Below are 15,373 nucleotides of genomic sequence, written 5' to 3'. Positions count from 1 at the left end.
TTAAAATTCATTCTAGAGTCTCAAAATTTAATAGTTCCTGCCCAATGTGGTTTCAGGAAAAATAGAAGTAGTCTTGATCATTTGGCCAATTTAGAACGAGATATCCTCTCCTCCTCCTTCGAGGAAAGAATACCTTGTTGCTTGCTTGCTTTTTAGATTTAGAAAGGGCCTACGACATGGCATGGCGACGTGGTATCCTCGAAAAACTCTATGCTCTTGGCCTTAGAGGGAATCTCCCTATTTTCATTCAAAAATGTTTAAAAGAACGTACCTTTTCAGTTAAAAATTTCTATTCAACAGTACGCACACAAGAAAATGGCGTACCACAGGGAAGTGTGTTAAGTCCCACTTTATTTATGTTGCTCATAAACGATATTCAACCCGCTCCACCTCGGAACCTTAAATACTCATTATACGCTGACGACGTCGGAATCTGGCATTCCTCACCGAACGCCAAGTTTTCCGGCTCTCGCGTACAACTGGCCCTGGACTCGCTCCAGGACTGGTCTGACAAATGGGGATTTAAGTTTTCGGAATTAAAGTCAACAGTAATTGTATATTCACGCAGAGCCCAGGCAGAAATAAATCTGCAATTACATGGTACTGTCCCCATTCCAAGTACAGAATTCAACCTTTTTCCTTGGCACTGAAACTGGACTCCATGCTAAGCAGGAAGGCACCATGTAATTAATGACTTAGTTGATGCGTGCAACCAGAGAAATAATTTGCTACGTACACTAACGGGCACAAATTGGGGAGCACATAGGAAATCCCTGCTAATGATTTAAAAGTCCCTGATTAGATCTAAACTATACTATATGGGTGTTCAGATATATGGTTCGGCAACACCAACCACATTACAAGCCCTGAACATCATCCAAAACAAAGGTCTAAGAATAGCACTTGGATCCTTACGCTGCACAAGGATCGAGAGGCTGGATATTTGAAGCAAATGTAACCCCCCCCCCTTCCCCCTCCACTACAGGCGCGAGCTCCATGCACTCCGATACATCGTGTCGCCAAATTGCTTCGCAACCAACAACATCCCTGCAAGCAAACGGTAAACCAGCACGAACACTTCACCAACTCCAGCCCAAAAAATCCCCTGTCCATCAGGATCCGATTCTTGTGCGGGCAGTATTCAGTGTCCCACTGTGGTCAATAGAAAAAGATGGAACATACGTCCCCCGGGCGGGCCGTGGAAAAACATCGCCCCTGAACGTCAACACCAACCAGGACAACAGGAAGAAATCATCTTCAAGAGAAGAAGTACGACAGAAGAACCCTACAAATGATTAACAAGTACAATGACCACAGGGCACTGTAACCGGATTGGCTCTCCAAGTGCGGCCACAAAACTGGGACACGGAAGTACAGCAACAAAAACAACGGATGATGTTCAGAATTGCCGGACCATACGAGCGTTATATATCGCAGAACTATTGGGTATAATACAAAAGCCATAGAAAATGCTCAATATCTGACACACATAGAAACTTGGTCTAATTGATACTCTTTGAGCGCACTTCAAAACAATTAAAATGACCATATGGAGAATTTTCCTCGTGGGCAAAATCATTAGCACACAGTCGACGACCTAACAAGTCCATTATTCTCTCTTGGGTTCCCAGCCACATTGGGATCTTCGGGAATGAGAAAAGCGGACACCTTAGCCAAATCCGCCTTTTGAAAAAAACTATTACAGGACATACCCCTGGACATAGGAACATTCCATTGAGGAGGAGGAGGAAGATGAGGAAGAGGAAGAGGAGGAGGAATAAGAGGAGGAAGAAGAAGAGGTAAAAGGAGGAGGAAAAGGAAGAAAAGAGAGGACGAAGAAGAGGAGGAGGAGGAAGAGGAAGAAGAGGAGAGGAAGAAGAAGAAGAGGAAGATGAGGAAGAAAGAAGAGTAGGAAGAAGGGGGAGAGGAAGAGGATGAAGAAGAAGAGAAATGAGGATAAGAAGAAGAAGAGGATGATGAGGAAGAAGTAGAAGAGGTAAAAAGAAGAGGAGAAAGAGGAGGAAGAGGAAGAAGAGGAAGAAGAAGAGGAGGAATAGGAGGAGAGAAGAAGAGGAGGACAAGGGAGGAAGAAGAAGAGGAAGGAAGAAGAAGAGGAAGAATTAAGAGGAAGAGGAGGAAGAAGAAGAGGAGACGAAAGAGGAGGTAAGAAGAAGAGGAAAAAGAAGAAGAAGAAGAGAGGAAGCGTGAAAGAAGAAGAAGAATAAGAAGAGGAGGACGAAAAAAGAAGACGAAGAAGATGAGGAAGAAGAATAAGAAGAAGAGGAGGAAGAAGAAGAGGAAGAGGAGAAAGAAGACCAAGAGGAGGAGGAGGAAGAAGAGAAGATGAATGATGAGGGAAGAAGGAAGAAGGAGTAAGAGGAGGACGTCAGAAGAAGAGGACATAGTAGGAAGAAAGAAGAGAAAGATGAGTGAAGAAGAAGAGGAAGTAGAGGAAGAAGAAGAAGAGAAGAAGAGGGAGGAAGGAAGAAGTAGAAGGAAGAAGAGAGATAAGAGGCGGAGGATGATGAGGAAGAAGAGGAGAGGAAGACCGAGGTATAGAAGGAGGAGGAGAAGAAGAATAGGAGGAGGAGCAAAAGAGGAGTCCCTCTGGAAAGGAGGATCAGATGCGTCTCCTCGTCTTGTCCTCCTCAGAGGAGGAAGATGCTTCCGCTTCTTGCCTCCGCCGCTGTCGGTCGGCCGCTTAGTCGACTCCGCCGCTTCGACGGCATGCCTGCGTCTATATGCGCTACGTCTTCGTCCTCCTCCGCCTCGCCTCCTTCGCCGTTCTCCGCCCTCCTGGTCCGTCCGCCTGCGCTGCCTCCTCCTTCCTCTTCCTCCTTCTTCTGCCTCCTCCTCAGTCTGTACTGCCATTCCTCCTCCTTCCGCCTCCTTCCTCTTCCTCCCTCCGTCTTCCTCCTCTGCTTCGTCCTCTTCCTCCTCTCGTCATCCTCCTCATCCTGTCCGCTTCCTTGCTGCTTCTTTTCCTCCGCCTCCCTTCTTCCTCGGACGTCCTCTTCCTCTTATGCTTCGGCCTCCGCATCCTCCACCTGCTTCCTCCTCCTCCTCTCTCCTCGAGTCTTCCTTGCGTCCTCGGTTCTTCCTCTCTCTCCTCTCGTCTTTCTGCACTTCGTCCACCTCTTCTTCCTCCTCCTCTACTTCTCTTTACCCCCTGGCCCTCTGTTGCCGCCCATGTTCTTCCTCCTCTTCTTCCTCCTCCTCTGCTCTTCTGTCATCCTCTTCCTCATCTGCTTCTCCGTCTTCCTCCGCCTGCCTTACTTGCTCTCCTTCTCTTCTTCCTCCGTCCACTCCTTCCGCTTCTCCTTCTTGCCTTCCTCCTCTTCGTCCTCCTCCTTCTATCCCCTCTCTTCTTCCCCCCTTCTTCTGTCCGCTTCCCCTCCTATATCGCCTCTTCTTGCTCCGTCTTCCTCCTCGTGCTGTCTGTCTTACGTCTTGCTTCCGCCTCCTCTTCGTCCTCTTCTCGTCCACCTCCTGTCCTCTCACTCTCCCCTCTTCTTCCTCCTCTTACTTCTTCCTCCTCCACTTCTTCCTCTGTCGTCTTCCTCCCTCCGCTGTCTTCGTCGTCTTGCCTCGTCTCCCGCTGTGCTTGTCTCTTCTTGCCTCCTCCTGCGTCTTCCTCCGCCCGCTTCTACGTTCCTCCCTCCATTCTTCTACCCTTGCTCCTTCCTGCCCTCCTCGTCCTCCTCCTTCTAGTCTTCTGCCTCTTGCGTCCTCCTCCGAGCTTCTTCCTGCCTCCGCCGTCGTCTGCCCCCCGCCGCCTCTTCTTCCGCGGTCTCTATTCTTGCCTCCGTCCTCCGCCGCTTCTTCTACTTCCTCCTCCTCCTCTTCGTCTTCTTCTTCTTGCCTCTTTCCTCCTCGTCCGTTCTTCTGCTTCCTCTCCGCTTCGGCCTCCCCTGCCGCGGCCTGCTTCTATCCTCCCCCCTCCTCTGCCTCTTCCGTTCCCTCCTCCGCCGCGTCTTCCTCTTATTCCTGCCTCCATCCGCTTCCTCCTGTCTGTCCCCCTCCTCTTCCGTCCTCTTCCTCGTCCCACTCCTCCGCCTCCCTCTTCCTCCGCCTCCTCTTCTGTCTTCCGCCTCCTCTGTCCTGCGGCCTCCTCTGCTTCCTTCCTGGTCCTCTTCCTCCGCCTCTTCAGTCTTCGACTCCTCCGCTTCTCCTCTCCTCTTCCTCCTCGCCATCCTCCCTCTGCCTCCTTCGTCTTCGTCTTCTCCTCCTCTTCTTCTTCGTCTGCTTCCACTTCTTCACGTCCTCTTCGTCTCCATTTACTTCCCCTTTCCACCGGCTTCTTCCGTCTTCCCGTCTCTTCTTCCTATGCTTCCCTGCCTCCTCCGCTTCTTCGCGTTCCTCCTCTTTCTTCTGTCCTCTTCCTCCCCCCTTCCGCTTCCTTACCGCCCTTCGTTCTTCCTCCTCATTCGTCTTCGTCCTCCTCTTCTGTCTTCCTGCCCCCGCCTCGTTCTTCCCTCTACTTCTTCTTCATGGCCCCTCCATTCTTCATTCCTCCTCCTCCGTCCCTGCCTTCGTCTTCCTTCTCTTCGTCTTCCTCCTCGCGGTCTTCGTTCCCCTACTCGCCCTCTCCAGTCTCTTCTTGCTCGTCTTCTGTCCTCGTATTCTGCTTCTGCCCTCCTCCTCTCCTCATCCTCTTCTGTCTGTCTTCCTCTTCGCCGTTGTCATTTCTTTCCTCTTCTCTTCTTCATCTTCCCCCTCGCCTTTCTCTTCTTACCTTCTTCCTTTCTGCCTCCGACTCCTTCGTCGTCTTTCTACTTGCCTCCTCTTCTTCTTCTGCCGACTTCTCCGTCTTCCTCCTCTCTCTTCTTCCCTTCTCTTCTTCCTTACCCTCTCCATCTCGTCTTCGGCTTCCCATCCTCTTCTTCTTCCGTCTTCGTCTGCCTCTTCCTTCTTCTTCCTCCCCTTCTTCTTCCCCCCCCGCCTCTTCGTCGTCGTTCCTCCTCTTGCCGTCCTTCTTCCTCCCCACTGCCTCTGCGCCGCTTGCTTCCTGCTTAGCGTGCTCCCTCTCCTCTCCTCCTCTCCCCCTCCCTCCTCCCTCCTCGTCTTGCTCTGTGCGTCCTCCTCTTCGGTCTTCCCCTTCGTCCCTCTTCTTCGCTCGCCCCCTTGCCGTCCTCCTTTCTGCTTCTTGTCTTCCTCCTCTCATGCTTCTTCGTTCCTCCTCTGTCTTCCTCCCCCTCTTGACTCTCTTCGTCTTCCCTCCGCCGCCGCCTTCTGCTTCGTCTCTCTCCTCGTGCGGCCGTCTTGTTCTTCCGCCGCTTCTCTTCGGCGTTCTCCTTCCTCCTTCCTCCGTCTGACTTCGTCCTCTTCTTCTTGCGTTTCCCTCCGCTTCACTTCTTCGTCCCTCCTCTATTCTTCTCATTCCCCCTCTCCTTCTTCGTGCTGCGCTCTACTGCCTTCCTCTTCTTCTCCCTCTCCTACTTGCCTCTTGCTCTCCGTCTGCCTATCTGCGTCTCTTCTCCTCCGCTTCTTCTGCCGCTCTCCTCTTCTTCTTCTTCTGTTCCTCCTCGTCTTCCCCTCTTCGCCTTCCTCCTCTCTCTTCTCCCTCCTTCGTCTTCTTTCCTTCTCCTCCCTCCTTCTTCTTCCGCCTCCTGCGTCTTCCTCTCGGCTACTTCTCTTCTTCTTCTTCCTCTGCGCTTCCTTCTTCGACTTCCTCCTCTTCTTCTACTTCGTCTTCTTCCTCTTCCTCCTCCTCTTCTGTCTTCTTCCTCTCGCCTTCTTCTTCTTCTTCTGCCTCCTCTGACTCTTCGGTTTTCCTCTTCCCGCTTCGTCCTCCTCCCTCCTCCACCCCCCTCCTCTTTCGTCTTTCTTCTTGCTTCCGCCTCTACGCCTCCTGTCTACTTCCTCTTCTTCTTCTTCTACTCCTCTTATCCCCTCTGCCTCCTCTCCGTCCGCTGTCTGTCCTCCCTCTCCTTCTTCGTCTTCTTCTTTCCCTTTCTGCTTCCTGCCTCCTCGTCCTTCTTCCTCCTCCTCGCTGCCTGCTTCTGCGTGCGCCCTGTGCTTCGGCCGCGTCTCCGTTCCTCCTCGCTTCTTCTCCGCCTCCCTCATCTTCCTTCTTCCCCTCTACGCCCTCCTCCGCTTCGTCCTCGTCTGTCTGCGTGCCTCCGCCCTTCTTCCTTCCCCTTTCCACCCCTTCCTCCTCTGTTCTTCGTCTTCTTCTCCTCTCCCTCTTCTTCCTCTTCCGCCTCTTCTTCTTCTCCCTCTGCCTCCTGCCTCCTCCTCCCCTTGCCTCCGCCTCCACCTCCTCTCTCCGTCTTCCTTCTTCCTCCGCGTTTCTTCCCTCCGCTCGGCTTCTTCCTCCTCCGGGCGTCTCTGCCTCTCGCTTCTCTACCTCCTCGCTCTTCTTTCTACGTCTTACATCCCTACTCTTCTTCTTCTTCTTCTCCCTCCCCTTCTTCTTCTTCTTCTTCTCTTCTCTTCCCCCTCTATCTTTGCTTCTTCCGCCTCTGCGTCGTCCTCCTCCTCCTCCTTCTTCCCTTCTTCCTCTTTCTTCTGCCCTTGCCATGCCTCTTCTTCTTCTTCCTCCTCTTCCTCTTTCTTCCCCCTCGTCGTGCTCCTTCCCCCTTCTGTCGTCTCTTCTCCCCCCTCTTCGTCGTCCCTTCTCCGACTGCTTCTTCTCCTTCTTGCTTCCGCCGGTCCGCCCTTGCTCCTTCTTTCGTTCTGTCTTCCTCCTCTTCTTCTTCCCCCGGTCTTACGCTCCCTCTGCTTCTTAACGCCCCCTAGTCTCTCGATCTTCTTTCCTTCCCCCGTACGCTTCTTCTTCTTTTCCTCCCTTCCACTTTGCCTCGTCCTACTGTCTTCCTCTTCTGTCTTCCCCTATTCTTGTGTCTTCTTCTCGCCCTCCTCTCCTTCTTGTCTCCCAGCGTAGGTCCGCATCTTTCTCCTTCTTCATCCTCTCCGTCTCCTCTGTCTTCCTACTTCTGTCTTCTTCTGCTTCTTAGTCCTTCCTCTTCTCATCGACTTACTGCCGCCTCTTCTTCCTCTTTTCTCGCGTCCGCTTTCTTTCTTCCTTCTTCTTCGTCCTCTTCTGGGTCCCGTCCATCCCCGCCTCTCCCGTCCTGCTCCGTCCTCTTCCCTTCCTTCCTCTCGCTCGGCGTTCCCCCGTCTTCCTCCTCTTCTTCTTCCCCCTTCCTCCTTTTCATATTCGTCGTCCTCCTCTTCTTCTTCTTCTCCTCTGCTTCTCCTCTTCATCTCCTCCTCTTCTTCCCCTCTTCCTCCTCCTCCTCTTCTTCGTCTTCTTCTCCTCCGTTGTCTTCTTCTTCTCCTCCCTCCTCTTCTTCTTCTCTTCTCCGCCTCTTCTTCTCCTCTGCCTTCTCCTCGTCTTCTTCCTCCTCGTCTTCTCCTCCTCTCTCCCGCTCCTCTTCTTTCCTCCTCGCTTCTTCTTCCTCCTCTTCTTCGCTTCCTCCTCCTCTCCTTCTGCCTCCGCCTCGCTTCTTTCTTCCTCCTCCTCGTCTTCCCTTCCTCCTCTCTTCTTCTCATCCTCTCCTCTTCTCCTCCTTCCCCCTCTGCTTCTTCCTTCCCCCTTCCTTCCTCTGCTCTTCTCCTCTCCTCTTCTTCCCCTCTCCTTCTCTGCTTGCTTCCTCTTCCTCCGCTTCTTCGCTTCTTCTGCCTCCTCTATTCGTCCTCTTCTCCTCCCTCCTCTTCTCCTCGGCCCTCTTCCTCCTCCGCCTCTTCCTCTTCTTCCTCCTCTTCTTCTCTCGCCTCCCTTCTTCCTCTTCTTCCTCCTCTTCTGTCCCCCTCCTCGTCTGCCTCCCCCTCCCTCCTCTTCTCTCGTCTGCTTCCTCCTCTTCTTCTTCTTCTCTCCTCCGCCCAACCTTCGTTATTCTCCCCCTCCTCCTGTCGTCTCTTACGCGTCCGCCCTCGTCTGCTTCTTCTCTTCTCCTGCCTTCTGCCTCGTCCGCCTCGGTCCGCCCGCGCACTCTTTTCTTATCCGGCCTCCTCTTCTTGCTTCTTCCTCTGCCGTCTTCCTCCTCGATCCTTCGCTTCTGCTGCCTCCTTCTGCTTCTTCTTCCGCTCTCCTCTTCTTCTTCCGTCTTTCTTCCTCCTTTGTCTTTGCCGCCCCCTGCTTCGCGGCCGCCTCGCCTGCTTCCTCCTCGTCTTCTACTTCCGCCTCTTCTTCTTCCTCTTCCTCCGCCGCGTCGTCTATCCTCCTCTGTCGTCTGGCGGTCCATTTCGTTCTGTCTGTCCCGCCTCTTCTTCTTCTGCTTCTCCCCCTCGTCGTCTTCTTCGTCCTCCTCCTCTGTCTTCTTCGTCCTCCTCTTCGTCTTCTTCCTCTTCTACTGCTTCACTCCGTCTTCTTCCTGCCTCTTCCGGGCGTCTCCTCATCTTCGTCCTCCATGCCTCTGTGCTTCTTCGGACGTGCTTCTCCTCCTCTTCTTCTGTCCTGCTCCTTCCTTCGTCCCATTCTTCCGCCGCTTCTTCGTCGTGCTCCTTCTGCTTCGTGCCCCTCTCGTCTTCGTTCGTGAGGTCGGCGACAGCGCGGTTGCCTCTTCCTCCTCTGTCTTCTTCTTCGTCTCCCTCCTACTTCTTGTCGTTCGTCCGCCTCTCTCTTCTCCTCCGCAACTGCTGCTTCTGCTTCGCCCTTCCTCCTCTTCTATCCTCCTTCGCTCCTCTTTCGTCTTCTTTTCTCTTCTACTCGCGGCTCTTCCGCTACCTCCCTCGTGCTGCCGCCTGTCCCCTTCTCTTCCTCATCGTCGTCTTCTTCTTCGTCCTCCTCCCGTCTTCTTATCTCCTCTTCTTCTTCCTCCTTCTTTCTCTTTCTTTCTTCTTCCTCGTCTTCTCTTCTTTCCTCTCGTTCTTCTCCCTGCGCTTCGTCTTCTCCTCTTCTTCTCCTCTCCGCTTAGGCCGCTCTCGCCTTCTTCCTCCTCTTCTTCTTCTTCCGCTTCTTCTGTCCGCTCATCTCTCTCCTCCTCTCCTCTTCCTGCCTCTCGCTTCCTCCTCTTCTTCTTCCGCCTCCTCTTCTTCTGTCTTCGTCCTCTTCTTCTTCTTCTTCCTCCTCCTTCTTCTCTTCTTCTTCCTCCTCTCTCTTCTGCCTCCTCTCTCCTCTTCTTTTCCTCCCCTCTTCGTCTTCCGCTCTCTTCTATCCTTCTCTTCCTCCCTTCTTCCTCCTCTCCGCGCTTCTCTTCTTCTCTTCCGCAGCTCTTCTTCTTCTTCTCCCCTTCTTCCTCCCTCCTCCTTCCTCTTCCTCCTCCTCTTCTCTCTTCGCCTCTTCTTCCTCCTCTTCTCTTCTTCTTCTTCTTCCTCCTCTCTTCTTCGTCCTTCTTCCTCTTCCTCCTCTCGTCTTCTTCTTCTTCCTTCCTCCGCCTCTTCCTTCTCCTCCTCCTCCTCCTTCTTCTTCTTCCGCCTCCTCTTCTTCTTCTTCTCCTCTCCCTCGTCTTCTTCTCTTCCTCGTCTGCTTCTTCCTCCTTCTTCTTCTCTCTTCTTCCTCCTCTTGCTTCTTCCTCCTCTTCTTCTTCCTCTTCTTCCTCCTCCTCTTCTTCTTCTTCCTCCCTCTTTTCTTCCGCTTCCTCCTCCCGTCTTCTTCCGGACTTCTACCTCCTCTTCGTCTCTCTCCTCTTCTTCTTTCTTCTCCTCCTCCTGCTTCTTCGTTTGCTTCTTCCTCCTCTTCTTCCTCTTCTTCTTCCTCCGCTCTTCGTCCTTCCTCCTCTCTTCGCTTCTCCTCCTCTTCGGTCTTCTTCCCCTCCTCTTCTTCTATCTCCTCCTCTTCTTCTTCCCCTCTTCTTCCTCCTCTCTACTTCTTCTTCTTCCCTCCTCCTTCTTCTTCTCATCGTCCTCCTCTTCTTCTTCTCGTCTTCTTCTCCTAGTCTTCTTCTTCTTCTTCCTCTCCTTCTCTTCTCCCCCTCTTCTTCCTTCGGCCCCGTCTTCTCTACCCTTCTCTTCGTCCTCCTCTTCTTCTTGCTCTTCCCCTCGTCGTCCACCCCGTCCTCTTCTTCTTCCTCGTCCTCTTCTTCTTCTTCCTCCTCCTCTTCTCCTTCTTCTTCTTCCTCTTCTTCTTCTTCTCTTCTCCCTCCTCCTCTTCTTCTTCTCCTTCCGCCTCCGCTTCTTCTTCTTCTTCGCCTCCTCGTTTTCCCTGGTCTTCTTCGTCTTCTTCTCCCCCGCTGCTTCGTCTCTTCCCCCCTTCTCTTCTTCTCTTCGTCCTCCTCTTCGCTTCTTCTGCTTCCTCTCCCTTGCTGCTTCCTCCCTTCTTCTCCTTCCGTCTCTCCCCCCGCCGTCTTCTCCTGCTCTTCTTCTTCCCTTCCTCCTGGCTTTGCTCTTCTTCTTGACTAGACTCCTTCCTCCTCTGTTCTTCTTCCTTCCCTCTTCCTCCTCTCCTTCTTCTTCCTCCTCCTCTTCTTCTGCCTCCTCCTCTTCTTCTTCTTCTTCCTCCCCTCCTCGCTCTTTCTTCCTCTTCCCCCTCTTCGTCTTCTCTTCAGCTTCTCCTCGCGGTCTTCACTCCTCCTCCTCTTCTTCTCTGCCGACGGCTGCATTCTTCTTCTTCTTCCTCCTCCTCTTCGTCTTCGTCTTCCTCCCCTCTTTCTCTTCTTCTTCTTCTTCCTCTCATCGTCTTCGCTTCTTCCCCCTTTCTTCTTCCGTCTGCTCTTCCTCCTCGTCTTCTTCTTCCTCCTCCTCTTCGTCTGCTTCTTCCCCCTTCTTCTGCTTCCTTTCCCCGCTTTCTCTTCGTCTTTCCTCCTCTTCTTCTTTCCTCTCTTTCTTCTTCTTCCTCCTCTTCTTCGTCCCCCTCTTCTTTCTCCTCCTCGTCCTCTTCTCGTTCTTCTTCCCCTCTTCCTTCTTCTTCGTCTCCTTTCTGCTCTTCTCCCAGGTCTTCCTCTTCCTCCTCTTCTTCACTCTCTCCCCTTCCTCCTCCTCCTCATCTTCCTCGTCTTCCTCCTCTCTTGTCGTCTTCCCTCATGCATTCCTGTCTTCCCATGCCCCCTTCGTCGGACTTGCCTCTTCCACAACCCGTCTTCCACTTCCTGACTGGGCCCCGTAACGTCCCCCCGGTCTTCTTCATCCCCCCCCTGACCCCGTCAGGCCCTCGGTCTGACCTCCGCGGGTTTCCCCCTTCCCGTCTTCGCCCGCCGTTGAAAATGCATTCACCCTGTCTCCCTCTGCTTGCCTCCAGCGGCTTCGGCTTCACTCCAACCTTCTTCTTCAACACACGTCTTCCTGCATTCCTCTTCCACGCGGTCGAAAATGCAATCATCGACAAACGAGTCTGTCGCCACAAAAATCGGCATTCGTCAAACCAGGTCTGGCAAGCCGTTCGTCAAACGCGGTCGAAAATGAATTCACACGGTCAAAACCAGGTCTGGCAAGCGGTTTCGTCAAACGCGGTCGAAAATTTCACAAACCATACCAGGTCTGGCAAGCGAATCGTCAAACGCGGTCGAAAATGCATTCCCACGGTCAAACTAGGTCTTTTCGTCAAACGCGGTCGAAAATGCATTCACACGGTCAAACCAGGTCTGGCAAGCGGTTCGTCAAACGCGGTCGAAAATGCATTCACACGGTCAAACCAGGTCTGGCAAGCGGTTCGTCAAACGCGGTCGAAAATGCATTCACACGGTCAAACCAGTTCTGGCAAGCGGTTCGTCAAACGTGGTCGAAAATGCATTCACACGGTCAAACCAGTTCTGGCAAGCGGTTCGTCAAACGCGGTCGAAAATGCATTCACACGGTTAAACCAGGTCTGGCAAGCGGTTTGTCAAACCCGGTCGAAAATGCATTCACACGGTCAAACCAAATATTTTTGCCTAATGTGAAGATGAAAATCGACGGTATTTTTGCTTAGTGTGAAGATGGAAATCGACGGCATTTTTGCTTAGTGTGAAGATGGAAATCGACGTCAGTTTTGCCTAGTGTGAAGGAGGAAATCGACGGTATTTTTGTCGAGTGTGAAGATGAAAATCGACGGCATTTTTGTCCTGTGTGAAGGAGGAAATCGACGGTATTTTTGCTTTGTGTGAAGATGGAAATCGACGGTATTTTTGCCTAGTGTGAAGATGGAAATCGACGGTATTTTTGCCTAGTGTGAGGGAGGAAATCGACGGTATTTTTGCCTTGTGTGAAGATGAAAATCGACGGTTTTTGTCCTGTGTGCAGGAGAAAATCGATGGTATTTTTGCTTAGTGTAAAGATGAAAATCGATGTCAGTTTTGCCCTGTGTGGAGAAAATCGACGTTATTTTTGCCTTGTGTGAAGGAGGAATTATACGGTATTTTTGCCTTGTGTGAAGATGAAAATCGACGGCATTGATGCCCTCTGTGAAGGAGAAATCGACGGCATTTTTGCTTAGTGTGAAGATGGAAATCGACGGCAGTTTTGCCTAGTGTAAAGATGGAAATCGACGGTATTTTTGCCTACATGTGTAGATAGAAATTGACGGCATTTTTGCCCAGTGTGAAGGAGGAAATCGACGGCATATGTGCCTTGTGTGAAGATGTAAATCGACGGTATTTTGGCCAAATGTGAAGATTGAAACCGACTGTGTTTTTGCCTAGTGTGAAGATGGAAATCGACGGTGTTTTTGTCTAGTTTAAGACGACGTGAAAGGGAAATCCAGATGTCAAGGGGGGAAATTTTCAGGTCAGCACGTGGCCTTACGTAACACCGAACGAAACATTCTGAGAAAGCCGTGTAGAGAAAAATGCTTTAAGAATATAGAAAAGACGATGAATTTTGACAATTGTGTTCTTATTAAAACTGAGCGAAACATTCTGAGAAAATCTTTAAATACACGTAGAGAAACGTTAAAAGATGATGAATTTTGACAATTGTGTTGAACGAAACATTCTGAGAAATTTTCTAAACACGTGGAGAGAAAGATGTTTTAAAAATATAGAAAATATGATGGATTTTGATGCGACGTGACGTCATAACGTCGGCATCAGAGAGCGCGGTAAGATTTTTCAGTCCTTGTGTATGGTCATCGCGCGTAGGCAACTTTTTCCTTGACTTTAGGCGATGAAAACATATTTCTGTATTTTGAGGACCAAAAACTCGATGGAGATAATTAGGAAACTTAAAATGTATATATTCAAAAATAGCGTTTTCTATCGACGTCATGAAAATAATGACGGCAATGGAGCGCGGTGCATTGTGGGATTAATGACGTCTTTCCTAATGTGAGAATCTAGAAATTAGTGTTTTTGTCATCCATGCATGAGCAAAGTTGTAAGATTAAGCAGTTGTTACACATAGATTATATTTCTGACAACAACATATTTCCACCAAAATGTAAATATTTCTTGTCCAAACTCACCCTTTTTGGCGCATTTCATTTACTGCAAAGTATCTACATCAAATACAATGTCTTTATTTGATTCCTTCTTCCCTAAAGAACCTAATATTACAAATTAATCGACAAAAGTAATTATAAAGATACCAAGTATCAAGATGATATAATGTTAATCATCAAAATTCGCAAACACAATAGCAAATGTACCTCCAACCTCCATTTGAATAACGACAATATGACTTCCGTTGCAGACATCTAGACGTCTCTGAGGACATATTCAACAGCATATGACGGAAAGATAATTTGTTGTTTGGAGATTTGAACAATTAAAATTTGTAACCATATATCAAAATCCCACGAATCAAAATGCCATAGTCAATATTATCCCATTGTTCATAATCCCACATAATATTCCAGGATGTTGATAGTATTAATAAACATTATATATTAAAGTATAATTTCATTTGATAAATTCATTAATAAATATAGGCCTAGGTTAATTGGCGTGGGATTTTTACCTATGGGATTATGACCTTATGGGACTCTGTCATGGATTCGACACAGGCAAGGTCATCATATCAAGACAACAGGTCAGGACTCGCAGTAATAGATTTAAACTGGGCAAATTTAGATTAAGTTGTTTTAAGAAATTGTTAGACAACTTTATGCACGGGGATTACAAGTGGTAATGGACACGAAACTGCCTAGTGTAGGCCACATGGTCTCTTGCAATCTCCTTCGTTCTTATGTTCTTATCACACTGGGTGCCGACGAGCGTTGCGAGTTCGTTCGAGTCAAAAACGACTTCAGTTGCAAAATTCAAATTTTCAAATATTCAAATAATATTTCCGTTACATCTAGCAAAGATGAAGGATGAAATAAGAGATTGTGTAAACCTAGATATGGATGTTAGACATACTGTTGAATTGTTCTTAGAGAAGTATAGGTTTCTGTAATAAGCGAAGTCATAATTCTAGTTATATTCAAATGTTGGAGGTTGGAGGTAGGATGTCGGAGGAAAAATAGCCCAGTGTGATTGATAACCCTCCTGGAGGTCAGCCATATTGGATTTGCAAGTCTGCACCTAGATGCTACGCAAGTTTGACGACAATTATTAAAAGATCAAACTATTTCTAACGAAAATTCCCTTAACGATAAGAAATATAAAATAATGAAAATAATGATATATTTTGGGATATGGCGAATTCACCGACAACAAATCATCGAAAAATAAAAATATTCTAATTTGAAATATATAACTATGTTGTGTTTTCATCCTTGATTTAGCATACGTTTACCTTTGATAATGAAATAATTACTTTCATAACCTTTGTTTAAGATAAAGAATTTCTTTTCGCAGTATTCATCGAGAATAGTTAAAATTCTTTAATGACAGAACCATTGAAAATGATAAATTAGTTTAAGATAAACTTAGAACTATATAATACTTTCTCATTAGAATAGCCCAATGTCATGGGTGAATTATCTAATGCAATTATGTGAAATGTTTTCACTACTGCTCGACACGACGTCACACGGGAATTTATTAGGCAACAACTAGAAATGATACTAGACTGGCAAGAATCATGCTTAATCTTTTATTCTTCATAACATATTAGGTTTTTATATTTTTTCATAAAATACCCCAATGCCATGGGTTAATTATACCAATTTTAGTATATTATGTGAAATGTTTTCACGACCGCGCGACATGACGTCACACGGGATTATGATAGACAATTTCAAATTATGCTAGACTGGCAAAAATTATACTTAACCTTTTATTCTTCATAATGGATTAGGTTTTTATGATATTTTTTCATTAAGAGAGCCCAATGTCATATGTGTAATATGCCCATTTTAGTATATTATGTGAAATGTTTTCACGACCGCACGACATGACCTCATACGGGAATATGTTAGACAACAACTTCAAATTATGCTATACTGGCAAAAATCATGATTATCCATTTATTCTTCATATTAAATTAGGTTTTTATATTTTTTCATTGAAATGGCCCAATGTCATGGGTGAATTATGCCCATTTTAGTATATTATGTAAAATGTTTTCACGACCGAAAGGCGTGACGTCACACGGAAATATGTTAGACAACAACTAAAAATTATAGTAGACTGGC

The 15,373-nt window shown here is 48.7% G+C and overlaps 1 protein-coding gene across 1 annotated transcript; it reads right to left on the bottom strand.

The window, feature by feature from the left end:
- Window positions 1-9,752: 9,752 nt before the first annotated feature.
- LOC143023103 (uncharacterized) lies at window positions 9,753-10,558 on the bottom strand (the record flags this gene model as incomplete). The annotated part of the gene is made up of 2 exons (XM_076181598.1): window positions 10,451-10,558; window positions 9,753-9,827 (listed from the first exon to the last, which is right to left on the bottom strand). Coding segments are annotated over exons 1-2 (183 nt in total), but the record flags the coding sequence as incomplete, so codon positions are not given.
- Between the last annotated feature and the right edge of the window lie 4,815 nt (window positions 10,559-15,373).

This window comes from Oratosquilla oratoria, unplaced genomic scaffold (assembly GCF_046742065.1).
Source record: "Oratosquilla oratoria isolate Oo_2021 unplaced genomic scaffold, ASM4674206v1 SCAFFOLD337, whole genome shotgun sequence".
NCBI classification, from domain to species: domain Eukaryota; kingdom Metazoa; phylum Arthropoda; class Malacostraca; order Stomatopoda; family Squillidae; genus Oratosquilla; species Oratosquilla oratoria.
Note: the sequence above shows the minus strand (reverse complement) of the source record. Positions and strands in the feature narration are given on the sequence as shown.